Source organism: Dendroctonus ponderosae, unplaced genomic scaffold, assembly GCF_020466585.1.
Source record: "Dendroctonus ponderosae isolate FM_Combo_2020 unplaced genomic scaffold, Dpon_F_20191213v2 Dpon_F_20191213_8, whole genome shotgun sequence".
Lineage (NCBI taxonomy): Eukaryota > Metazoa > Arthropoda > Insecta > Coleoptera > Curculionidae > Dendroctonus > Dendroctonus ponderosae.
Genome location: NW_026019016.1, coordinates 1811003 through 1834272, shown reverse-complemented (window position 1 = coordinate 1834272; position 23270 = coordinate 1811003). Strand labels below are relative to the sequence as shown.

The 23270-nt window shown below is 37.4% G+C and overlaps 6 protein-coding genes across 8 annotated transcripts; 4 read left to right on the top strand and 2 right to left on the bottom strand.

Moving 5' to 3' along the window:
- The first annotated feature begins 140 nt into the window (after positions 1-140).
- Positions 141-3120, top strand: LOC109544768 (glyoxal reductase). Its single transcript, XM_019915100.2, has 7 exons — positions 141-402; positions 1813-1893; positions 1961-2068; positions 2127-2262; positions 2325-2466; positions 2520-2687; positions 2745-3120. The coding sequence occupies exons 1-7, from the start codon at positions 270-272 to the stop codon at positions 2916-2918; spliced, it is 942 nt and encodes a 313-aa protein (XP_019770659.1). The 5' UTR covers positions 141-269; the 3' UTR covers positions 2919-3120.
- Positions 3121-3150: 30 nt separating this feature from the next.
- LOC109544773 (caspase-1) lies at positions 3151-14385 on the bottom strand. The gene is made up of 8 exons (XM_019915105.2): positions 13996-14385; positions 12803-13086; positions 11740-11898; positions 11460-11618; positions 9091-11401; positions 5768-5989; positions 3692-3934; positions 3151-3636 (listed from the first exon to the last, which is right to left on the bottom strand). The coding sequence occupies exons 1-5, from the start codon at positions 14043-14045 to the stop codon at positions 11151-11153; spliced, it is 903 nt and encodes a 300-aa protein (XP_019770664.1). The 5' UTR covers positions 14046-14385; the 3' UTR covers positions 3151-3636; positions 3692-3934; positions 5768-5989; positions 9091-11150.
- LOC109544766 (caspase-1) lies at positions 6167-10716 on the top strand. The gene is made up of 6 exons (XM_019915098.2): positions 6167-6500; positions 7228-7478; positions 7534-7683; positions 8112-8270; positions 8799-9033; positions 9941-10716. Exons 1-6 carry the CDS (start codon positions 6352-6354, stop codon positions 10005-10007), a joined length of 1011 nt encoding a protein of 336 aa, XP_019770657.1. The 5' UTR covers positions 6167-6351; the 3' UTR covers positions 10008-10716.
- LOC109544772 (damage-control phosphatase ARMT1) lies at positions 9365-17096 on the top strand. Of its 3 annotated transcripts, none has more exons than XM_048669330.1 (8): positions 9365-9426; positions 15113-15218; positions 15450-15682; positions 15735-15897; positions 15952-16120; positions 16186-16401; positions 16455-16605; positions 16655-17096. In XM_048669330.1, exons 2-8 carry the CDS (start codon positions 15144-15146, stop codon positions 16866-16868), a joined length of 1221 nt encoding a protein of 406 aa, XP_048525287.1. In that variant the 5' UTR covers positions 9365-9426; positions 15113-15143; the 3' UTR covers positions 16869-17096. The 3 variants fall into 3 exon arrangements, with proteins under 3 accessions (XP_048525287.1, XP_048525286.1, XP_019770663.2); XM_048669329.1 differs by lacking the exon at positions 9365-9426 and adding an exon at positions 14504-14738 and having other exon boundaries at positions 16225-16401; XM_019915104.2 differs by lacking the exon at positions 9365-9426 and adding an exon at positions 14504-14738.
- Positions 17086-23257, bottom strand: LOC109544770 (poly [ADP-ribose] polymerase). The gene is made up of 16 exons (XM_019915102.2): positions 23018-23257; positions 22642-22953; positions 22396-22583; positions 22089-22333; positions 21787-22033; positions 21514-21727; positions 21355-21456; positions 21205-21304; positions 19029-19238; positions 18712-18923; positions 18388-18654; positions 18109-18327; positions 17932-18051; positions 17724-17882; positions 17485-17666; positions 17086-17406 (listed from the first exon to the last, which is right to left on the bottom strand). The coding sequence occupies exons 1-16, from the start codon at positions 23132-23134 to the stop codon at positions 17331-17333; spliced, it is 2970 nt and encodes a 989-aa protein (XP_019770661.2). The 5' UTR covers positions 23135-23257; the 3' UTR covers positions 17086-17330.
- LOC109544771 lies at positions 19299-21196 on the top strand. The gene is made up of 2 exons (XM_019915103.2): positions 19299-20642; positions 20708-21196. The coding sequence occupies exons 1-2, from the start codon at positions 19417-19419 to the stop codon at positions 21156-21158; spliced, it is 1677 nt and encodes a 558-aa protein (XP_019770662.2). The 5' UTR covers positions 19299-19416; the 3' UTR covers positions 21159-21196.
- Positions 23258-23270: the final 13 nt, after the last annotated feature.

The window sequence follows — 23270 nt, the reverse complement described above, 5'->3', positions numbered from 1 at the left end:
AAACATCAATTCTTCGCTTGACCGACAATTGAATTTTCTTTATCTAACAATCACGCAAACTGGTTTATTATGTAAATTATGAATGGTTAATAGCGACGATTTTAAACTGAGGAACTACAGTTTAGCCTTGAAAGCCTTCTGCTTTGAAAACAGCCAGCATATAAAAGAATATTCAATCGGATCAACAGCATTGGTATTTTCTTCAGCCAACAAGCCGGCTGCAAAGTAGAAGTATTTTCATTCGCGCTAAAAAGCCAACGACCGGAATAATGTCCACCAAGTCTTTTTTATTTGTCTTTTTGACGTTCGTGGCGTTCGGAAGTGGAATAATGGGCGACGAAATTTTAGCGAAAAACATGAATTTTAAACTAGCAAGTGGTGATCTGATGCCGTTAGTGGGTTGTAAGTATCATAATGTATTATTTGAGTCGAAATTAATTCGTATTTAACAAAGCTAACCCCAATCTGGATGTAGGCTCTACCAGTAGTGTCTATTGTCAGAGTGGAGCGTGAACAGTTCTTTTAGTCACTTGAATGAATGAAGGAATATTTCTATTTAAAAACAATACAGTCATTTACAATTTTAAACGTGTATATTTTGCAAATAATGTTTTTTATTTGTTTGATTAAATCAGTTTCAGCGCTTAATTCTAAATGAAAAAATATTAAGCTACATCTGGGCTAAAATTAACGAAATTCGAAATATTTTTTACAAGTGTTCAAAAAAAATAAGTATTTTATTATTCATATTATTTTTACGGGATATGTATGCTAGCAACTAGTCACCACACTTGATGGCAAATTAAAATTATGTGAATCGCAGAAAACAAAAAATACAGAATTCAGGATTTACCTTTACTTTTTCATTTTCAGTCAAATACTGACTCGGATTTTATAGTAAAAATATACCGATCCGCTTAAAAAGTCATCTGAAAAAAGTTGCTAGCTCCTTCGGGTTTCCCCCTAGCAAGTACACAACATTTTTAAATCACGTTTTCATGTCAAGGGAGGATCCAGGGGGGGTCATGGGGGTCATCACCCTCCCCCCCCATTCAATTATCTATCCAACGATGCCAAAACGAATTATGTGGCTCAAATGGTTCTTGAGAAACCTCGAAAAAAGCAGCGTCACGTTCAAGTGGATTTTGCAACTCAAAAAAAAATTACGCAAATCTAAAACTTCTTGAATTCAAGCATTTTTTGATAAAACTGCCAACAATTCCCCATCCATGGTTCACTTTCTAAAAAGGCCATTCATTTCAGTCTAGAATGATGTACAAATGAGCGTTCTTGCTCATTTTGTCTCCGAGATATGAGCGAAAACGGGACGAAAAACATGAAATTTTGGCATAATCTTGCACCTAAGTGTCTGATATTCAAATTTAGCTTTCTGTGTCAAAACTACTCGAATTTCCTCACTCACGTTGTTACGACCGAATCGACTTTTCAATTCTCTATCCAACGATGCCAAAACGACTTCTGTGGCTCGAATGGTTCTTGAGAAACTTCGAAAAAAGCAGCGTCATGTTCAAGTGGATTTTGCAACCCCAAAAAAAACCACGCAAATCTTAATGAATTATGAATGAATTCAAGCATTTTTTGAGACAACTGCCAACATTTCCCCATCCATGGTTCACTTTCTAAAAAGGCCATTTATTTCTCTTTAGAATGATGTACAAATGAGCGTTCTTTACGGGGCGGAAAACATGAAGGCAGCGTTATGTTCAAGTGGATTTTGAACGTTTTCTAAATTTTAATTAAATTCGTAGTTTTCTTCATTTGTTCACAATTTATGTTAAAATTAATTTCCAGTTGGAACATATCAAATTAGGGGCACAGAACTGATTCGTGATGTACTGGATTATGCTCTAGCTGCAGGATATCGTCTGATAGGTATTTACTATGATTGCTTTGCGGTAGGCCAAAGCGATTGGGCTTCATTAATTAATTGCTTTTATAGACACAGCCAAAGTTTACAGAAATGAGGAGGATATTGGCAAAGCCCTAAAAGAGTTACTGCCAAAGTACAATTTGACTAGGCAAGATATCTGGATTACTACGAAATTGTGTAAGAAAGCAGCTTTGATACATTTACAGGCAAATTAATATTCAGTCATTTCTTCCAGCTCCTGATGATCAAGGAGAAATAGCATATGATTCCCTGAAGGAATCGATTAAGAAGCTCGATTGCGATTATGTTGATTTATACTTAATTCATTGGCCAGGTAGCAAAATGGAATCTGCAAATCCCAATAACTCTAGGTAGGTTTTACCTTCCATTTACGCGTGAGCGTGGTTTTGCAAATCGAAAAACATTTTCTCAGATTGAGAGATGAAAGCTGGAAACAAATGACGAAAGGGGTAAAAGATGGTCTAGCTAGAAACATCGGCGTCTCAAACTATCTGGTTAGACATTTAAAAGAGCTGCTTGCGAATGATCACGGTGTTAAGCCTGCTGTTAATCAGGTACAATGAGCCGTCTTTGAAACATTTCGATATCTGAATCTGTTCTCCAATAGGTCGAATGGCATCCACATTACCATCCACAAAGTCTTCTGGATTTCTGTCGTCAAGAAAACATTTTGCTGCAAGCATATTCATCGTTAGGTGGAACGGGAAATCTTAATTTAATTAAAGATCCCAAAGTAAAGGTAATAGCGGAGAAACTGAAACGAACACCGGCACAGGTAATCGGCGAAGAATCATTAAAGAAATGACGATAATATATGTGACTCAATTTACAGGTTCTGCTAAAGTGGGCTCTTCAACAAAACATAGCCATCATTCCAAAAGCCAGGTCCGAGAGCCATGTAATCGAAAATATAGATTTGAATTTTACAATTCCCGCTGAAGATATGGACATTCTGAGCTCGTTTAGCCCTGAGAAATACGCTTGGGATCCATCAAACATTGCCTAACTATGTTCAAATTAGGCTGCCGTTAAAAGTGTTGTGTTGTTTCAGTTTATAGATGTAGGTATTTATGCAAAACTAAGTCGTATTAAACGATTTCCGAACAAAATATCTGAAATGTTCAAAAACTTTAGTCAAGTATTATTTATAGTATTATTATGGTTTCTACTTTTTAAATATATTTTTATACAGGCACATAAATGCTTAACTAGTTATTTTCAAAATCAAAATTCAAAAAAAAAAAATAAAAAAGTTTAATTCAGCCAATTTTCTCTGGAAAATTCCCGCAAGTTTGGGAAGAACAACAGTAATAAAATACAGCCTTTTTTGAACTTTTTAACTACTTATAAAAATATAAATTTAATAAGAGTTACAATATCTTAGTTATTAGTCCTTCTTATCTTAGATACTAGATAAATGAAAACGACTCTAACATAAATAATGATCCTACATTAACAGTGTCATTTTGCTTAAACTTACGTTGCTTGCATGGCAAGCATTACAGTCAAAAACATATGCCGATGCTCTGGGCCATAAAGTTTTAAAAAAAAATAAATACAATGGGACCAATCTTGACATAACGTACTTCTGTTCAAACTGGCTTGAACTCAAGAACCAATTGCATGTCCCTTGGTTGAACGGTTTTTCTTCGGGCGTGATTAGCCGCTCTTTGCGAGTCGTTGAACAGCTCCACAAGATAATGTTCCGCCACTACTTGGCACGCCTAAAAACGTTAATCCATCAGTCTCAGACGTCGACACTGGAGAAAATACGCTCACCTCTACAGCAGAATGAGCTATTCGAGCGTCAGGATTAAAGCTTCTTAAAATTTCCATAATTAATCGCTGGAAGGATATTTTCGGAATGAGCACATCTGTCATCTGCTGATAATGTCTTATTTCTCTAAAAGTTTTCCTTGAGCAGCTATACTGATCATTGCGAACGTAAAACTCGACCTGCCGTTTAGACGAATTGCTTCGTGACGGATTCGGGTTTTTCGTCTTCATATTTATTGATTCCACCTAAATTATAATGATAACAATTCAAAAGAAATTCCAGGGTTCCAGTCAATTTTATTGTTTACCATTTAAAATGTCACAAAAACGTTTCGGTGTTTTTCTCCATCATCATCAGTGTGTCTAAAATATACATTCACATTCGTTATTAGTTTAAAAGTATATTGGACGAAGTAAAGATTTTTCAGTGGCTTGCCAAATGTGAAGTTAGGACCAACCATACATGTAAATAAAATTTAAATATCTAAGCAATAAATTCTAATCTTTTCCCAAACATGATTGTCCTGACTCATCACCTGTAATCCCAACAGATTCAAACGATTTCAATATACTTTTTATATGTTTCTAATTTGTTTTTTAGTATGTATATTTAACAGAGCTCTTCTTTTAAACTAATAACGAATGTGAATGTATATTTTAGACAAACTGATGATGGTGGAGACAAACACCGAAACGTTTTTGTGACATTTTGAATGGTAAACAATAAAATTGACTGGAACCCAGGAATTTATTTTGAATTAAGTTGAAATACAGTCAGGAAAATATACACAATGATAACAATCTTATTGTGTTTAGATGAGTACAGTAAAACCCCTTTAATTCGAACGTCTGGAAGCTCCCGCTATAGTCCGGGCGAACAATTCGTTGATCCCAACAGTTACGTTCAACAACAGTTAAGGTAATTTACTTCAAAAATATTTGCCTTCCATTGCCAGGAGAAATTTTAAACGCAATTTTACGAGTGCTGCCGATTCAAATAACTGCTGCGAAACAACGTCCGGGAAATGCAGACGAAAGTGGCCTGTTTTGGAAATTAGTCCCTCAAAGGACCCTTGCTGATCAATCTGAAGCATCCTCCCCAAGTAGAAAAATGAGCAAGGGGAGAATGTATTGTTCAAACGCCTCTAAGTCCCATAAAATGAAATTGAAAGTGCGTGGCCGGTCTGGAAAGCCTCGTTCTTTTGGAAATTAATAGTTATCGATGGCTTACAAAGGGCAGAGGAAAGCAAGGGACAATAGATATTTAAAAAAATGTTTCTACACAGAATTTGTTCCTACAGTTGGAAAGCTCAATTTACAACTTCTAATTTAAGCTCATGCGCCAGACCATCTAGAAGAGATTTTACACATTAAGAAGTGACTAATTAGGTAGCCGGTCAAGATCAAGAGGAATCTATAAAGGATATGAATATTTCAGATCGTGTTCAAGATGAACTACACTCTAGCTCTGACGAGCCCGAAGGCGAAAAAAACGTAGAACCCGAACGTATTTAGCACAGGCAGTCAAATGTTTCGAGATATGCACCAAATGAACTTATTAGTTCTGATTAGTTCCTTAGTTCGGATTACAGAAGTTATACTGTATATTGTATAAGGGGCGTCCTCCCAGACTTATTTATTCTCATCTTGGATAGTATAAACGGAATCGTCATGTAAGTAGAGCGAAGGCTGGGAATAAACTATATTCTCAATAGTTTAACTTAGAAACAGCTAGGGGAGTTTTTTAATTAAAGATTTTAGGAAGCATAGCCTAGAAGTGGCTTGGTAGTTGAAACTGAACTTTTAAAGTTGAAGCCGCATTGCTTGTAACCCAAATTAGTGCTATTGTTTTTTTCCAGGCGGATAAAACAACAATAACAATTAAAAGTGTATTAGAGTGATCATGGACGGAGACACTCCAGAACAAGCCCTGTTTGAATTTGAATTTTGTTATCTCAACTGAATACTTCTAATGTTAAGAGTTTGTTTCAGTTGGTATTATAACCCCCATTGCCACATTAGTAGCAATTATTCTACTGAATTTTCATCTTAAATAGGTGTATATGAAAATATTTTTACCTTACAATTACAATTTGATACACAGCCGGTAAATCGCAATGAACACCATAGATAACAAATAATTTACAAATTACAAACAAATCGGTTGCGGTTAACCTCATATTGCAACCGTCACGCGACCGCTGCCAGTTTGGCGCTCTGTCACTATCCCGGTAGACAATCCGGTTGAATATTGTGACGTCACGCCTAAAATTTAATCGGTTTATTGACTTTTATTGAGATCTGCAAAGAATAAAAATGCACTTGCTTAATCCTGCTGCTAAATAGTGAGTTTTAGCAGAGCAAACTAAACGAATTGGAGTGAAAATGCAGGCCGCTTTCAACCTGGTTGATAACCATGCGAAAACGAAGCCTGACGGCTAACGGCTATATTTGAAAACTAGAGAGACCCTAAACAAAGAGGACTGATGCGATTGGGTGTACAAAAGAAAAGAATGGCTATATAAATAAAAAACAAAGCGGGCCGTGCGTCGTATCAATACAGGTTCTTGTTGGCTTCTCCTTCGTTTCACGTGTTGTTGTGGTCAGTTGAAGACTAATTTTGTGATTTAAACTTTAAACGGATCCCCAAAGTTGGATGTTTAATGATGGATCCCAGTGGAGAAGATGAGGTAGGGCATACGAAGAACGGCGAAGAAATATTTGAAGATGCAGAAGAAGGCGATTGTTTCAATGGCAATTGTGAAAGCAATGGAGGTTGTTTGGATGAAGGAGATGCTCTGGGCAGGCCTGGGTAAGCTGTTCTAACTCATTTCGTTATTAGCTGCTCTAAATTGCTGAATTCAGTATGATGCGTGTCTTGGTTTCATTGTTCACGGAAAGGTAAATGGCCTGATGATTAGCTGAGTTGTATCGAAAGATACGTAGATACAGAATATGGTTTCATTGCAAACATTCCAGCAAATCACCTGCTCTGCTTCACCTTTAATCCCCTGATAATTGAATTTTGAGTTTCACTTAGGTGGACTTATATAATATTCATAGTCGGGACAACTAATCTGGCTGCAAGGGCCTCATTTCAGCCCATTCATGTCTTTTGTCTTGGTTACCATCTGGTCAAAATCAGCTGGAGACCCAGATTAGCCTTTTGTTCCAAAGCGATGCAATCGAAGGGCTCGAACGATATCTAAAGAAGAAAGACAGGTTTTGCCAATGATGGATAAGATTAACTGGTTGTTGCACTATTGATACTGATTTTGTAATCTCGGATGGCTTTATTGGTTTAAGCGAAAAGTAAATCTGATTCTGTATGGTTTTCAAGATAAAATCGGCGAAAAGGTTGAAAAATTGGAACGCAGCCTTTGTCTTTAAACACATATGATATCTGTTGCTGATGTATATCAGTATCAGCAGTAAATCCTTTGCTTTTTTCGTTATTGAGAAAAATTGCTTTTCTAGATAATGACAATAAATGATCAAATATTTTGTTTATTTTAATGCAATCGTTTTCTTTTGTTCAGCTCTCGCCCTGGAGAAATCTACGCTCGGATGCCCGTTCCAAAATACGCAACACATTACAAAATGGACCACAAGAAACGAGGCGTTGCTCTGATCTTTAATCATGAAATGTTCGAATGCTTTGGTTTAAAATCCCGGGCTGGCACCAATGAGGACTGCCGAAACCTAAGCGACTCTCTCAGATATCTCGGCTTCGACGTGCAAATTTTTAAGGATCTATCATACATGGAATTGGAAAATCGGATAAGAGACGGTAACTATTTGCCATTTTTTTATTTTTCATTTCCAAACGGAAACTTTCTGATTAGTGTCTGCCATGGATCATACCCATCACGACTGTCTCTTCATTGCTGTCCTTTCTCATGGGGAATCGAACATTGTGTATGCAAAGGACAATGCATACAAACCGGATATTTTATGGACGTTTTTCACACCCGACAGGTGCCCAACATTAGCAGGTACAGTAAAGGGATTAACTGGCTAAGGTTGTTGTAAAAGTAACGAAATACTTCCTACTTTTACAGCAATAGTTTCGCAAAATGCTGATCTGTTTTACATGAATAATCTTATAATTTTAAACACACCGATGATGATTTACAGTTATTTTATGTGGCACCAAACCTCCAAGAGCAATTCAACATCACATCGTATCCTCGTATTCAAAGTTTTGTGATCGACCCATACCAGCACCCGGTAACGATTCGGTATTTCGAACTGTAAACGTTGTTTGTAACGAAGTTGACTTTCGCGACCATTTCTGTAATCTGGCGAGATTTTCTCTATTTAGGAAAGATACCTTTCAGACCCATTTTCCAGGGTTGTAAGCAGCCACCATATCTTTCTTGTTGTAGACTCTCGAATCTTAATGTTTCTTATTTTTGGGCAGGTAAACCGAAGATGTTCTTTATGCAAGCTTGCCAAGGCGATAAACTGGATGGCGGTGTGAATTTAGCAATGAGCAGAACAGAGACCGACGGAGAGATTTTCACGTCCTACAAAATTCCGTCCCAGGCCGATTTTCTGATTGTGTTCTCCACAGTTCACGGTAAGTGATTTTTTTGCATGTACAACTGACTGTTTTTTGTGTTCTTCAAACCGACAACGGATATAACTGGTAAGTATAGAAAGCTTACATATACGTGAAGGTTTTTTGGGGTTCATTCTCATCTCATCCATCTGCCGGGTGTTTGAAATGACCAGAGTGTGCCCTAGTGTTGATTTTTTTGTTATTGTGTCGATTTCGGTTAAATTACCAAGTTAGAGATTTTTTCGTTTGATCCACATGGGGACATTTATCGCCCCATATATCTAGTAGATTTATTTCTGCGCACCTCAAGGTTTTAATAACGTAATACGTTAAGGATTATCAGAAATGCATCACTTTCTGAGCATTTTAACCATCGGAAATTACTCGGTTCGATTGATAATTGTACCGATATCGAAACTATGATAATAAAAAAGTTAGAAATAGGGCGTCATTTGAAACGTTTCCCTATTTTATTATGAACGATCCTCGCCGATTTACGCCTATTAGCCCAAGGACAAAGCAGCACAAAAATAAATTATTCAACAGGTTACTATTCTTGGCGCAATACCACCAAAGGGTCCTGGTTCGTTCAAGCTCTGAGCGATGAGCTGCAGCGCAGAGCTCACGAACAGGATCTGATGACGATCCTCACCTTCGTGTCTCAACGCGTAGCTGTGGACTTTGAAAGCAATGTTCCCGACTCACCAACCATGCACAGACAGAAGCAAATTCCCTGTGTGATGAGCATGCTTACGCGGCTCATTAAATTCACCATCCCCGGGTATGGAACCAGTAGCGGGTCTAAGTAGATTGGGTAATTTTTGGAGAATCTGCTTACCTGTAAAACTGGCTAATGTTTCCATTGTGCTCTCTGCTACTTTCATTAATTAATATTTAAAGCTGATTCTCCACGAATGCTTCAACTGGCTGGTTATGTAAATATGGGGTTTATTTACTAGAAGGGCATGCTAATGATTGAGGAACTAGATTGTCGTTTATTGGATTGATTTCAGTTGCTTGTTGGTGGGAAATTTGTCAATTGTTAAGCACCACTTTATTTAACTAATACACTTTCAATCGAGTGTATCGTATCGCGATAAGCATGTCTATTTGTACTTCAAGGTGTCAGTGTTGTGTAGACCGTAATTTCTTCATACCCTAACTAGCTAATATGGTAAGTATTAATTCATACTTGTGCTTACATATATTTTTAACGTATTTTATCGAAATCAAACAACTTATTACATACATGAACCTTGAAACTGATGAAAATGCTGTTACTAGTTAATATCTACTGTCGGGAATCAGATTCAGTTGTCTTATGGAAATCAATCATTCTTCCGAGTATACAGTTTACAGAAACTTTCATATAAATTAAGGAAATTTTTGGGCTAACATTTCATGAATTTATTCTAACACTTTTACAGTCGTTTTTATAGAGCCACACTAATTATGTTTAACTAACCGAAGAAACTGATTAATCACATCACATAAGTAGCATTCTGATTGGGTTATAGCTGATGGAGAAAACGTATAATGAATGGTTTATGTAGATTAAACTAAAATATATTATTGTCGTGTAGTTAGTAGCCGATAAATGTTAACACACCTTTAGAAAAGTTTAGTGGGAAACGTTCACTGCCATGTATAAAGCATTCGTCAATTTTAACGAATTTTGGAATTTTTAGAGAAATTTTGGATAAAAAATCCGATGCTGCCCCTGAAAATGACACTGCCTCATGTTCAAGCAGTTAAATTTTTGATACAATGCGATAAACTACCTATTGAATGACCCAATACCATTTTACACTAAAAATATATTTAGAGAATACGTATTTTTGTATACCGTGCCATTGTCTTTCATGCAGACCTTTTTGTACGCCAATTTACAAGAATGCTTTTTTATGCATCTGAGCTAAATGTATCAAATTTAAATGTAAAAATGACAGAATATTTTAAAATGCTACTTTTTCCTGTTTAACTAAAGACTTTGCAATGTATGAAAAGGGGGAAACTTTGGTTTTTGCCAACTATTCCTCGGGCATTTAATAGTGCAATAAAATCATACAAAACGAAAAAAGTCCTTGAGCATTTGGATAGCTGGAATTATCCATTAATATGTTGTATGTTTTTTCTGTCATTTGTTTATATTTTGACAATTTATCCTAGATGCGCATTTATTTTTCTAGATTAAGTCTTAAGCTATAATCAAGTGATGAATCTTTTAAAATTCGACTGTCCTACTTACTAATAGTGCTAGCTATTCGCTTTTATCAATCGAATTTGCAGAAGGTTCATTAATTTTTACATATCTTGGTTATTTAGATTAGGTACCTATGTTTATTGCTCATTTTTATTTTAGAGTAGAAAATTATTATGGTATTCCTATTATATTATACTTTAGTGAATTTTTTTGATATATTTTTATGTATCTACTTATTTGCTAATAAATATTCTTCAATTATTGTATATTTAAATCGGATATAAAAATTATGTAGGCAAAAAAGTCCCGCATGCCTAACGGTAACAGCAATCGGAAAAAAATCAGAAGACAGTGAAAAGACTCGAAATGTACTTTTACATGTATCAGCGATTGAAAATTTCATTTTTTGAGAAGATTAATGCGAAAGAGCCTCAACTGGAATTGATTTCTAATTCATATTCTGGGGAAATATTTATTGGGTTTTATGAAAACCCGAGGCAACTGAGCAGGAATTAGAAAATGTATATATAAAGTGGTATATTATAATATACAAAACATTACATAACAGGAACATCTTTCAATTGAGCGTAGAAATTCTCTCATTTAGAGATTCCATTATTTGAGTTATAAACACATACAGTTTTCAGTATACAAAGAGAATAAACATGTAATGGAATTAAAATAAATTGGAATGTCTAGTTGTCTGGTGAATTAGATCCATGTCCAAACAAGATTAATCTTGTTAGAGAGCTTTCGAAATACGGCGCCTGTTTACCGCCGTGCTTAGTGATGTCGCTATTTGAGGATGAAAATTCAATAGCCATTCTTCGATTAACGCCAATCAAAATCGCTAGCAAATCGGTGTTTTGGTGCCGTTGGCTTAGTTCTTCGCACAAAACTGTGACAAAAAACGACCCCTTCTCTTCATTGCGAAAAGCATAATGCTCTAAGAATAGAAGTGATTACTATTCAGCACTTTTAGCAATTCGTTTGTTAGCACTTACTTTTAGAAGTAGCATGCACGATTAGAAAATCTGCATGAGTGGGATATTCATAAAAGGTCAATCCATCAAAGCTTGTGCGGTTTGGTCGCATCTGCAATTTCACCCCACGTTGAACTATTTCCCCTTTACAAGCCTGGATGAAAATCAGCTTCGGTTTTCCTGAAATACCCGCAATTATTGTTTTAGACTTGATTCGGTCGAATTAATCGAGCATTTTAAAAGCGAAAAGCAACATCCACAGTTATCAGCGCTATTTCAACATGCTTTTATTAAACACTACCAGCAAAAGATGGACATTTATCATTGGTAAAATTCTCCACAATTTCCACCTGCGGGTCATACGTGGTGTCCTTTGCCCACAGATCGTCGTTATGTCCATGGGTGAGAATAAATATCACTAAACAGTCTCTCAAATTGTGATAGTAATCCTGCTTAACATCTGCAATTTAGTTGCTACAGTATAAAATGTCTGTATAAAACAGATAACACCAGCACATAAATTAATGTATTGTGTTATATTATTATTAGAGAAATGTTGAAATGCGAAATGTAAAAGTTTCCAGTTTTAGTCATCATAAGGCAATTTTCAAGAATTTTTCGAAATTGCGTCTGGCATTTATTTCCTTTGTAAATTGCTAAGCGAGAACGCCAATTTTGAATGTGTTTTGTAGGGTAAAGTCTACTCTGCAAGTATCAAAAGTTTCGATTTTTAGTCAATATCAGGCAGTTTTAAAGAATTTTTCAATATTGCGTGTGCTTTTTGCGGATATTTAAGCAGATCGTAGCTTCACAATTATTCGCTCAGGAACTTGCAAAGTTGGAGAACTTTTGTGTCACATTTATAGGGCAAAGTCTGTTCTATAAGTGGAAAACATTTCGATTTTGAATCATCCTCAGGACACTTTTCGCACTATTTTAAAATTTGCCCTTGTTTATGCAAGCCGCAATTCGACAGTTATTTCTTCAGAAACCATTTCAGTAATTTGACCAATTTTTGATGCATTTTTTATCGGACACCCTGTCATTTAGAAGAAAAAACTACTGTTTTTGTTAATTTGATATTTCTGCGAAAATCTGCATGAGAAGCGCTCGAATAATAATTATTCTATAATTAGTATAGAGCAGAAAACACGCTCATGGAGTTATGAGGAGTTTTACCCAGATATAATGCCCCTATTGTGTGTTGTAGATTGCTGATTCGTTTATTTGCTATAAAATAATGAAGTGTAAATTTTTCCAGTCTGTGCTCATGGAAGCGTGCTGCTGCTAAAACAACTTACTACTCAAATGAGCCGCAAAAGACGCTTTTCATGTAATCAACTTCACACTGATAAATTACTTACAGTCCTGGATCAGATCTCTCAATTCATTCAGAGTCAAGTCGTTGTAACAATGTATTTGAAATCCTAGAGCTCTAAAAGTGTTCGCAATTTTTTCCACATCTCTTTCAGTGCCCTTTCTTGGCGCTAGATCTTCATTATCAAAGTTTTCATGGTTAAATATCAAAGTCAATCCACGTAATTTGCCATTCATCTTATAATGCGTATCATATCGGGAATGTTCGGTAGGAAATATCAAGAGACTGTTAGAATTCTCCAGATCATCGTTATGTTCGTCGCTTGAATCCCTAAAAAATCCGCAGATTTCTCTAGAAACTTTAAATAATACTTTTTAAACAATATGTAGTTAGAATAGAATATAAATACATTTTGCAAAGTTGACGGCGAAAGACAAAGCAAAAAGTTATGCGGGAAAATAAAGTTAGGTAGATGAAGATGGAGATGGAGCGAGTATTTTGAGGAGCTACATAAAGCCGACAAAGAAAAGGGAAAAGGTGAAGAAATCGTACAATACGGAGGAACATTTATACAATTTATTTATCAGAAAAATCATCATCTATTTCGATTCCTTTGAAATTAAATATAGGAATGAGGGCATAACGCCATTTTTTTAAATATTGAATTGAATTAATGCAAATCAAAAAACTGAAATTTTAGTTTCAATCACAGTTTCAATGCATTTATTTAACATTTCACGCACTTAGCGGTATGAATTAGTTCGGTAAAAGTGCAAAGAACATTTTCTAAAATTGTCGTTGTTTCCAACACAGAATTATTGCGTTCAATGTTGTCGGTATTTGTGTGAAAAACAGACATAAACACGGAAAAATAGGCTTCTAAAAAATTGATTTAAATTCATTCGAAGCATCTTTAAACAAAAAGTATGCCTTAATGGGTGTCCAGCCACTCATTAAGGGTGTACTAAGGATTATCGGGGATTCCCCCAGATATCATGGTAGTTTGTGAATATGTAGTGCATGAAACAAAACACACTTTCACCATGTCAGACATGTGTTTCGAAATCGCTGATAAACAAGTTTACTTAAGACTGACTGAATAAATAAATATAATAATTCTAATTAGTACTTTTAAGTGCATTCGCAAAGATTCTGGATTGTGTGCCGTTGACTTGCAATTTTATGATGCGATAAACGTAAAATAAAGCCTTATTAGGTGAATAAATAAGTAAAACTTACTCTATGTTGCCGGAGGGTGATTTCTTAAACTGTTCCAAACAATTGCCCATTATTTTCAGATCTTGGACGAACAAGCGAAATCAACGCTGATTTACTTTTGAATAATCCATAAAAAAATGATTAATTTTGGGATAACCCCCGTGGATTTATTAGTAGCAAATCTGTTCAAATAATATTGAACCAGTCTTACCGAACTGGAAAAACTGCTGTAGATAAGATACCGAACATCCCGAACAAAAACAGATCACTATGACTAATAGTGTGTAGTCTGTTATGACTGCTTTACTTAAAACGGTTGTGCTCACAGGGATTTGCCACTTAAGTCACGAATGCGCCCTTGGACATTTTGACCAAATTTTTGTGATTTATTGTCGCTGATTGCAACAATGCCCACTCTCAGAGCATTATCACCATCCTTTTTTTAGTCCAAGGGAAAGAAGGATAGGCGACTTAATCAGGCTCAGTCATTTGATTAATCGATCAACCAAAACAATACACATGTGTTTTTGACAAGCTGTGTCATTGAGTGTTTTTGGGTGTCCTTTAAAACTATTTTCCTTATCAGAAATGCGGCTATTGCTTGATAAAAGTGCCATTATCAGTTCAAAGTAGCCCCCTATTTGTTAAGTTTCATTCAATTATTGAAATCCGGCTGTTAATTTGGTCTCAATGTGTGAATGCACCGACATGAGTATGGACCTTAAAACTCCAAGAAATGTTTATTTATCAGCTTTTTATAAAAGGTAGGAACTGAGAAAATATTTGCGTCCACTCTTTACATTGCTTAAGCTATTTGTAAATAGATATTTCGTTTATAAATGCATTTATTTGCCTTTATTCAGGCCTACTTGTCTTATTTGCTGTTCTGGATTTTCTTGCCACAAATAACGTGAAAGACCTGATGAAATCAACTGTTTTGTCCAAAGCTAGCTAGTCCTAGTTTATCCCAATAAAAACAAACATTATTTCTTCCTGACATCGAATATTTGTATATGACTTTTGTATTAAATTAATTAAAGGCGAAATTAAAATATAAATTTAAAACTTCAACCCCTTGTATTATGAAAGCAAGTCATTTGCAGACATTCAGATTTTTTTCACCTAATGCAAATTTCAGGAGCTTCGCCTATCATACGGTGAAGAATCGAATGCCAGTAATCCTGACACAAATCATTGATACTCTTTCTCGTACCAAACTAGACGTTGTTAAGGAATTTGACCAGGTAATACTGATTTTTTACAGTTTTACCTAGCATACAGCGTGGTGCTACCAAGTGGAATATTGCTGCTAACGAGTAATTTTTAAATTATTTTTTTTTGCGATAGGGACGTGATATTCAATTTAATTGATACGAAAAAGTTGTTCAATCGCTAAATAATTTATTGACAAAAATATAGCAACTATAAAACCGATAACCATTACGCAAACGGTAATATAGCCTGTTCCCATTCAGAATTCTGCCGAAGACTTGAAGAAAGTCATCAGCGAGCTATCGAAGTTCAAATATGAGATTCAAACAAACAAACCGCTCACCAAACTGCTGTCGGATGCGCCTGATATTAAAATATACAACGATTACATCGACAAACAAGCCACTGAAGAGGGTGAAACCACGTATTTTAACACCATTTGGCTGCTGGTTGAATGCTACATGTATAGAAGGATTAAGGAAGTTTTCTCGCTAACGTAAGCGGAAGCTGTGCCGCCAGTTCAGAAGTGTTTGAAATGCCTTTTTTAGTGATTCTTTAGGCAGCTTTGACTATTTCCGAAGTCTTAAGCAGGAGCAGTTTAACAAGTGCAGAGCTGCCACAGTGATTTTAAGCAAACACCTGAAAGGTGTTACTGATCGAGGGTTTAGCGACGAAAAATTTACCCAGGAGATGGTTTTAACTTACCTTAAGGTGATTGCAAAGTGCTTCTATCGAGTCTTGGTTGGAATCCTCCATGTGTTGTAGGCCAATCTTTGGGGCAATAAATGCGACTTATCGGTAACTCTAGGCAAGGTAAACGACGTCTTGAATGTGCTCAATGTAACCGAGATGGACCGATTCATCTTGGTGGACGATTCGCAGAAGTTTTACGACAATCTCTCCTCAACCGAATTTTCCACAGCGGTTTATATCGGTAAATATTGATTGCCACAATTAAGGAAAACATTCCAGATTATTTAACAGCTTCAAATTTTGAAGATGTCGTCCTGGATAATGCTGGATATGAGCTCATTACAGATCTAATTCTAATGAGCAGTTTATCAGCAGCATATCCAGGGTTTAAAGTGCGATTTCATGTGAAAGTTATGCCATGGTTCATATCCGATGTGACTGAGACGGATTTTCATTGGACCTTGCAGGAAATGTCCCAAATGGATGACGAAATCACCAGAGCTTTTGCAAAAAAGTGTAAAGGTTGGCACGATATTTGGAAAAATGTGCATAAAAACATACTGATGACTTTTCAGAGTTCGTGTCTTCAGGTCAGTGGTCAATCATTGCACATCCTTTTTGGACTTACCCATACGAGTATAAATTCATGAAAGAGTTGGCTCCAGACCTGTACAGCATATTGAGTGATTCTGCATGCGTAATCTTCAAAGGAGACCTAAACTACAGGTTGGTTGATTTATCTGTTTGTCACAGTATTTTGTTTCCTCGTATTTAGGAAGCTGTTTGGGGAGAAAAACTGGGACCCAACCACGCCTCCCTTAGAAGCTTTGCAAGGCTTTCAACCCAGCAGATTGCTGACTCTGCGGACAATCAAAGCGGACATTGTGGTTGGTCTTCAACCAGGAGTGGCCGAAAGATGTGAAAAAGAAGACAGTAAATGGATGGAAAACGGCGATTATGGAGTGATTCATTTCATTCCCAAATCGTAGCTTTAGTTGCGATGTTCTAGTCTCTCAGGTTTCACATACTCTTCGTTTTTAAGTTGCAAAATTTTGCATAGTGTCAGCCCATTATTGGATTGTTGTTGTTTTTTTGGTGATCCAGATTAATTTATTATACGTTTTTTGTGTGCGTGTGTTTTAAAGTATTGCCCGGAAACTGAAGCCGTGATGCACTTCGGCCTTTTTTAAGTAAAAAATAAACGTCGCTAGTTAACAGTTTATTTTTAATTAGAAACATAGAAAATGAATTAAACCAAAATATCGGTTTTTAGTATCAAGCTTGATAGTTTCCTTAAGACAAATTCATACAAATAGCGATGTTTAAAGCTACGTTAGGAACTGGAACAAACAACATAACAGTAATAGAGGCAATTACAGAACATTATGTAAGTATTTAACAGGTAACATTAAATCAAACATTATTATCAACATTAAACGCCGTTTCTCTGTTTACGAGAAGATGTACTTGAACTTCAGTTTCAGCAGATACTTAATGTGAACTTGGGCAACATCGTAGACAATGTACCTAAGAGAGTGTATTAAGGGAAATATTGGTCAGTGATGACTTAACAGAATTATTAGCAGCATTATAAGAAAAGGATACTCGTTGTACAGAAGAGTACTGCCTTTTACTCCTGCAGCTGGAACGCCTTTTCCCACAGGAACTTCGACATCGTCGATTTTTTTAACCAGATTTGGATCTGGATGAGTTGCACCCAGACCTTTAACACTATGGTGGCCTTTCGGTGGCTTCTCGATATATTCTGCTTGGGTTTTTTCCAGCATCTAAAAGCAAATATTCAACAAATAATATATTATTATTATTATCACATGTCAACTTACGTTTCCTAAAGCTACTTCACATAACAGAAGTAGACCACTGGGATCCTTAGGGCTGGCGCAACAGTAGTTGGCTGACTTCGATACCATGTCGGCAAAGTAAACTCCTTTTCCGAACATATAGCCTGTCGAAGGTGCTTCGGGGGGAGCTATTCTTAAGCCCTATAAAAATAATTTTAAGACAGTCTTCTGGCGAGTTTCCGCTACTTACTTGAGACAGAATACCGGCGAAATTAGTCGTCCTGGAGCCGTGCCAGAGCAACTTGCGGTTATGCAGTTTGCGGAACGGCTTGTATCTCTTAAATTCGCCTTCTCGTTTCACAACATACACCTAGAAAAACATGCTATTAAAACTCGAATCAACGAACACAACACAACAGTTACTCACATCTTCAACCTCCAATTGGTAGTTGGAATGAGTGGCTGCATGAGTGTTTTTAACGTATTCATGAATAATTGCGAATTCCTCAGACTCTCTATCGAGGATGTCGATTTCCGTGTTAAGCTGATTGTAGTAAGAGTCCACTGTATGCTCGCCACCTGAAGCTTTCATGAGATTATAGGCAATCTCCATCTCCATAAGGCTGTCTAACATATCGATTTTTTGCTGAAATTGATAGAAACCGTATTGAATGTAACTTATGGGGTAGATGTGGGGGTTTCCCACCTTAATAGTCTCCTTGTCCTTCAGAATAGGAACTTCATCTACTCCGAAACTGTGGGGAATCAAAGTGTAGAATCTATTAGTGGCCTCGATCAATTTGTTTGGGTTATTTTCTTTGTCGATGATCGATTGCAGCTCAGTTAAAACAGTGTAGGCTTTCTGCATTTGGTTTTTGCTCAGTTTACCAAGCGGCATTTTTTCCGTGTCCAGCTCAAACTCCAGCATGAGCTTTTTCATTTGGTTCACGTCGAATATTAGCTTTATTAAGTTCTAGAATGGGCAAAATTACTGTTATCGACAAACTTGATTTTTTTAAAGCTCACTCACTTGCACTTGCTTGGGCAGCTTAGAGTCACTTTGGACAATATCCAGATTTTCAAGCTTATCATTGCCGTAATCAATATCGATCGGATACATTTTTCCGGGCACTTTCACGAAATGGTCTCTTTCATCCCACTGATTTCCCGATTTTTCTTCATACAGTTGACGGAATAAGTCTTGGGCCTCGTAGAGGCCATTGAGCTTTTCCGTTTTGTTGCCTAATAATGACCAATGCCTTATTTATAACGGTTTCATTACTATCAGCTTTTATCGAATCAAGACTTTATTTAAACAAATATATAAAATTTTCTAAACCCACTCACCGCCAATAGTGGTACCAATCCTGCCCCATCCCCTGTAAAGCCAAAATGCGTCTTTCCTATCAGCTTTGAGCAACTGCAACTTGTAGTAACTGTTCTTGTTCTTTTGCACATCGGTAAGCCCCAATACGACCGTCCACTTTTGTTTCTCCTGGTCTTCATAAACGTGCGCTACATCTGCAAGTTCACTATCGGGATCCACTGCAGAGCCACCTTGAAGGAAAGCAAAAAAACATCAATTTCATAGGAGTGATGCTCATGCAGGTGAGATTGGGACCGTTAACTAGGCAGCAATTAACCAAGCAAATCTCTAGCCGGTTGACGTGCAGCCCTTTTGACTTTAACGTTTTATCAATATTTTATCTAGTATTTTTTATCCTAAACAGGCAAGATGAACGCAAACAACATGCTTTCCGCTAACAAAGTCAAACAGCACGGAATGACGTCCAACCGATGGACCACAAAAGACAAAATTACTCAGTACAAAGGCCTGATTAAGCTGTACACTCGCGACCGGAAAATTATGGAAGTGGACACCGGTGTGGCTGAAAAGAAGCAAATCAGGGAGCTGAAGAAGATGCAAAAGGAAATCGAGCAGAACAGAAAAGATCTGGATAATGCCATCCGTGGCGACAAGCAGAAGTTGAGAAATACGTTGTCGGATCACCGGGAAATGCAGCTGGCTTATCAAAACTCCCAGCCACAAAAGGTGATTGAAATGGTGGAGCAAGTTAACTTCAACAAGAGAAAATCGCGGGATCTTCTACAGTACAAAAAGAAGCTCAAAACCCAAGAGCTGATCGACTTGAAGCTGAAATACGCTGAGCTGGAAGACATCCTGCGATTTGAAGGCCTAAGCTGGGCCAGCATGTTGCCCTGCGAAAGACAAGCTCACATTATCACTGGAAAAGTGCAGGATGCGATTTTAAAAAAGGAAGCAGCCATTGTAATCAGACACTCCTATAAAGAAATGATTGCCATTATGAAAAAGGACGCTCTATATTTCGATGCAATACTAGAAGCCATTCGAAATGACGGTTTAAGTCAGGGCAAGTGCATGATAAATGCGACCAAACTAGGACAACTTGCCACCGAATATCTGGACGATCGTCGCCAGGAGTTTCAACATCTTGAAAAAATCATCAAGCACGATTTGACCTCTCGAAAGCACGACTTGGAAAGCGTTAGCCAAAGAGTGCAAAGCTTCGGAGCAAACGTGAAAGATCTTCTTAGAAGAGACAGCGACATTAATCTGGGAAAAGTCCAACTGCACCCTTCGGAAAGCTTCTTGGAGCTCCAAAGTAACATAAGAGACGTGGAAACGACATTAACGTACTTAAAAAATGCAATTTTCGTCCCGAATCTGGAGGCAATATATCCGTGTCTTCAGGAGCAGCTGGCTCAGAAAGAACGTCTCACTGCCATGGTGGACAAGTGCGAAGCAAACCGAAACGAGCTACTGAAGAAAACCAGCCACGCCGCTATTATTCAATCAGAAATGGAGTTTACAATGATTGAAACTACATCTCAGTATAAACAAACCAAAAAAGAGCACTTGCAAGAAATTGAGGACCAGACCGAACATATTCGACAGCTGAACAAATCCATTGAAAGCAGGTAAAGTGCTTGAAAAAAGGCCGTTTTTGCTTCATATCTCGAATTTCAAAGCTATTGATTTGCAGGCATAACTTGATGGCCAAAATTCGCATCTCCCTGAAACACCTACAACTGTTGTCTACACTGCTCTCATACAATGGGAAACCGTCTGCGAAAAAGATCAAATACTTGGAGCAAGGTTTGCCCCCGATACCAGATGAAGAGGAAATTGATGGTTCGAAGATAATACCGGATTTGGTAAAGAAGTTCAGCAAGCTGGCTCAAAGCTCCAAAGATTTGCTGAAAGGAAGTGAGCGAGACGAGGCTTACAAACTATTTGAGCACCTGATGTATCAATCAACCAAGACTATCAAAGAATTCCAGGCAATTAGCGAAGAGTCTTTAATAGAAACAGTTTTTATCGACCCCCATGTGCTGTCCAGGGACGATATTAAAAAGCAAAGCGAGGAAATTGTCCTAGCAAATCAAGTGACTGATGATCTGATGCCAGACCAAAAAAAGAAAAAAAGTTATTGAGTTTTTTCTCGTACTTATATAGATTATTTTTGAAAATATGACTCACCTTTTAGTTTAAGGGTGATTTTGCTGGGCACGTTGCTGGTGAATCTGCTTTTCGACTTGAGAGCTGACTTGGAAGATGGTATTGGAAGCTTCTCTTTGGGCTGAAACAGAAAAATCGTAACAAATGCCGGCAACTAAGTAGCTTAATTACATCTGATCCCCAGCTACAGATGCACTTTTTAATGATCAGTTCTGGGATTTTTCCTGCATTGTTTTTCGCCTCGTCCACGAAGTCTTCTGACACAATGTGGACCTATGGCAATACTACAAATAAAGCCCAATCCCATTTAGACTGGACGTGTGCACAAACCTCTTCGTCTCTAGCCTGTTGCATTTTGACTCCCATTTTCTCAACCATCTCTACATCCGCAATTATGGCCATATTTGTCTCGTGAATTCGTGTCACCACTTTCCCCCCCAAAGCTAAAATGTTTTTCTTCAGGACATCTTTGCCTCGCTTCGGGTGCCCCAAAATTACGAATTCCATCTCATAAAGGGCTGGCAATGCTCTTGTCACTTTTGGACTACAAGAAACGCGGATTATCAGCTTTTATAATTGATTCGAAAGTGACTATGTACTCACGGCCCATCCACTTCATCCTTGGCTTCCTTTTTCACAGAAACAGAAGGTTTCGCATCTTTAATAACTCTTTTCCTCGCCACATATCTGTACTTTTTCAAAAACGGGTGACTTTCTTTTAGCTGTTTGGGGACCACAAACTTGGTCCTTTCAGGCTCTTTAGTTACAACCGTACATTTGGCCCATTCGCTCAAATTTCCAGTGCATGTATAGCCCGCTTTACCGAAAATCAGCTGCCCATCTTTGCATTCTACGGAAGCCAGCAATATACTGCACAAGCAGTGATTTTTATAAAATGTTCTTACCTTTACAAGGCTGTAGGGCTCCAAATGTCATTATGTCACTAATGCGATCATACAAACTCTCAAGACCTTCGGGTATTTCCTGATTATTGCTTTGCAATAGCAGCCTCAATTCGTTCTTGGGCACTTCTTTCAGCTGATCTCTGAAGTTGAACATGATTTTGTTCTGTTCCCTGTATTCCTCATCCAACGGATCATCCTCGATCTTAATCTTTTTGATCTCTGGAATGTCTTCTTGTTTTATGGCCCTTGAATATATTCGAAAAGTTGCAAATGAGTGAATTGCCTACAACACTAATCGGCTACTAACGGTATGGTTTTTTTGGCTTGGGTTTGATCTTCCTTGCTTAAGCCTTGGAATCCGGGTATTTTATCAGCACTTTCAAAGAATCCCAGCTCGGACCTGAGCTGAGCAAAGCAGGTCAAATGATGCCACTGATCAATGCCCCCAACTTGTCTGCTAACATCAGAATCATGTTCCTTCTTTGATACTCTGATCTGGAATTGTACAAGTTCATTAGTTAGTTTAGCAGATTCATGCTGGTTGTTTCCATACGTCGTCCTTCATGATTTTCTGCTCGCAGCCTCTGCAAACGGACCGCGAACTTTTGGCATATTGAATAGTATAGTCCTTCAATGCCAGTTTTTTTGCTTTTGTCGCTTCTTTATCGGCCGGACGCTTTCTCCCTTTGGCCTTGGCATCTGGAACGATAGCAGCCAGGGCCCCCACATTAGCTTTAATGCGGTCTTGATCCTCAATTCGCAGGGATTCAAAGTTGTCGATATCGTCTGTAGTATTGATTTTCCGCTTGGTGAAGAAGCAGTCAAAGTGGAACCAATTGGCCTGCTTCCCATCGTGGAATGGAGACTGAAAATCGGGCCATCCAACTTATACACGTAGAGCTCTAAAGCTCATTACTTTTCCGGTTTACCTGAGTTAGAGTCGCCATTCTTAGAACAGCCTGTTCGATTGGCTGTTTGCAGCCCTTGCATTTTGCACGACTGCTTTTCGAATATTCCGCCCGGAATGGCAGATCAACAGAGCTCATTTTCGATTCAAATTTGATGTTTCTCACTTGTAAACGGGATTAGAAGAATATTCGATAATGAAAACAACAGTCAACCGGAGGATTTGAACATAGATGCATAGATGATGACAAATTTGACAATGCTTTGACAATGAAA

Coding starts and splice junctions, on each gene's coding strand:
- LOC109544768 (XM_019915100.2), top strand. CDS start 270: ATGTCCACCAAGTCTTTTTTATTTGTCTTTTTGACGTTCGTGGCGTTC. Junction 1,894..1,960: donor TGCAGGATATCGTCTGATAG/GTATTTACTATG, acceptor TTGCTTTTATAG/ACACAGCCAAAGTTTACAGA. Junction 2,263..2,324: donor GCAAATCCCAATAACTCTAG/GTAGGTTTTACC, acceptor ACATTTTCTCAG/ATTGAGAGATGAAAGCTGGA.
- LOC109544766 (XM_019915098.2), top strand. CDS start 6,352: ATGATGGATCCCAGTGGAGAAGATGAGGTAGGGCATACGAAGAACGGC. Junction 6,501..7,227: donor GATGCTCTGGGCAGGCCTGG/GTAAGCTGTTCT, acceptor TCTTTTGTTCAG/CTCTCGCCCTGGAGAAATCT. Junction 9,034..9,940: donor ATTAAATTCACCATCCCCGG/GTATGGAACCAG, acceptor TGGAATTTTTAG/AGAAATTTTGGATAAAAAAT.
- LOC109544773 (XM_019915105.2), bottom strand. CDS start 14,045: ATGGGCAATTGTTTGGAACAGTTTAAGAAATCACCCTCCGGCAACATA. Junction 11,899..12,802: donor GAGAGATCTGATCCAGGACT/GTAAGTAATTTA, acceptor ACTAAATTGCAG/ATGTTAAGCAGGATTACTAT. Junction 11,619..11,739: donor TAAATGTCCATCTTTTGCTG/GTAGTGTTTAAT, acceptor CGGGTATTTCAG/GAAAACCGAAGCTGATTTTC.
- LOC109544772 (XM_019915104.2), top strand. CDS start 14,665: ATGTGTGAATGCACCGACATGAGTATGGACCTTAAAACTCCAAGAAAT. Junction 15,683..15,734: donor AAGGAAGTTTTCTCGCTAAC/GTAAGCGGAAGC, acceptor TGCCTTTTTTAG/TGATTCTTTAGGCAGCTTTG. Junction 15,898..15,951: donor TGGTTTTAACTTACCTTAAG/GTGATTGCAAAG, acceptor CATGTGTTGTAG/GCCAATCTTTGGGGCAATAA.
- LOC109544771 (XM_019915103.2), top strand. CDS start 19,417: ATGAACGCAAACAACATGCTTTCCGCTAACAAAGTCAAACAGCACGGA. Junction 20,643..20,707: donor AACAAATCCATTGAAAGCAG/GTAAAGTGCTTG, acceptor ATTGATTTGCAG/GCATAACTTGATGGCCAAAA.
- LOC109544770 (XM_019915102.2), bottom strand. CDS start 23,134: ATGAGCTCTGTTGATCTGCCATTCCGGGCGGAATATTCGAAAAGCAGT. Junction 22,584..22,641: donor AGAAAATCATGAAGGACGAC/GTATGGAAACAA, acceptor GTACAATTCCAG/ATCAGAGTATCAAAGAAGGA. Junction 19,239..21,204: donor AATCACCCTTAAACTAAAAG/GTGAGTCATATT, acceptor CTTTCCTTCAAG/GTGGCTCTGCAGTGGATCCC.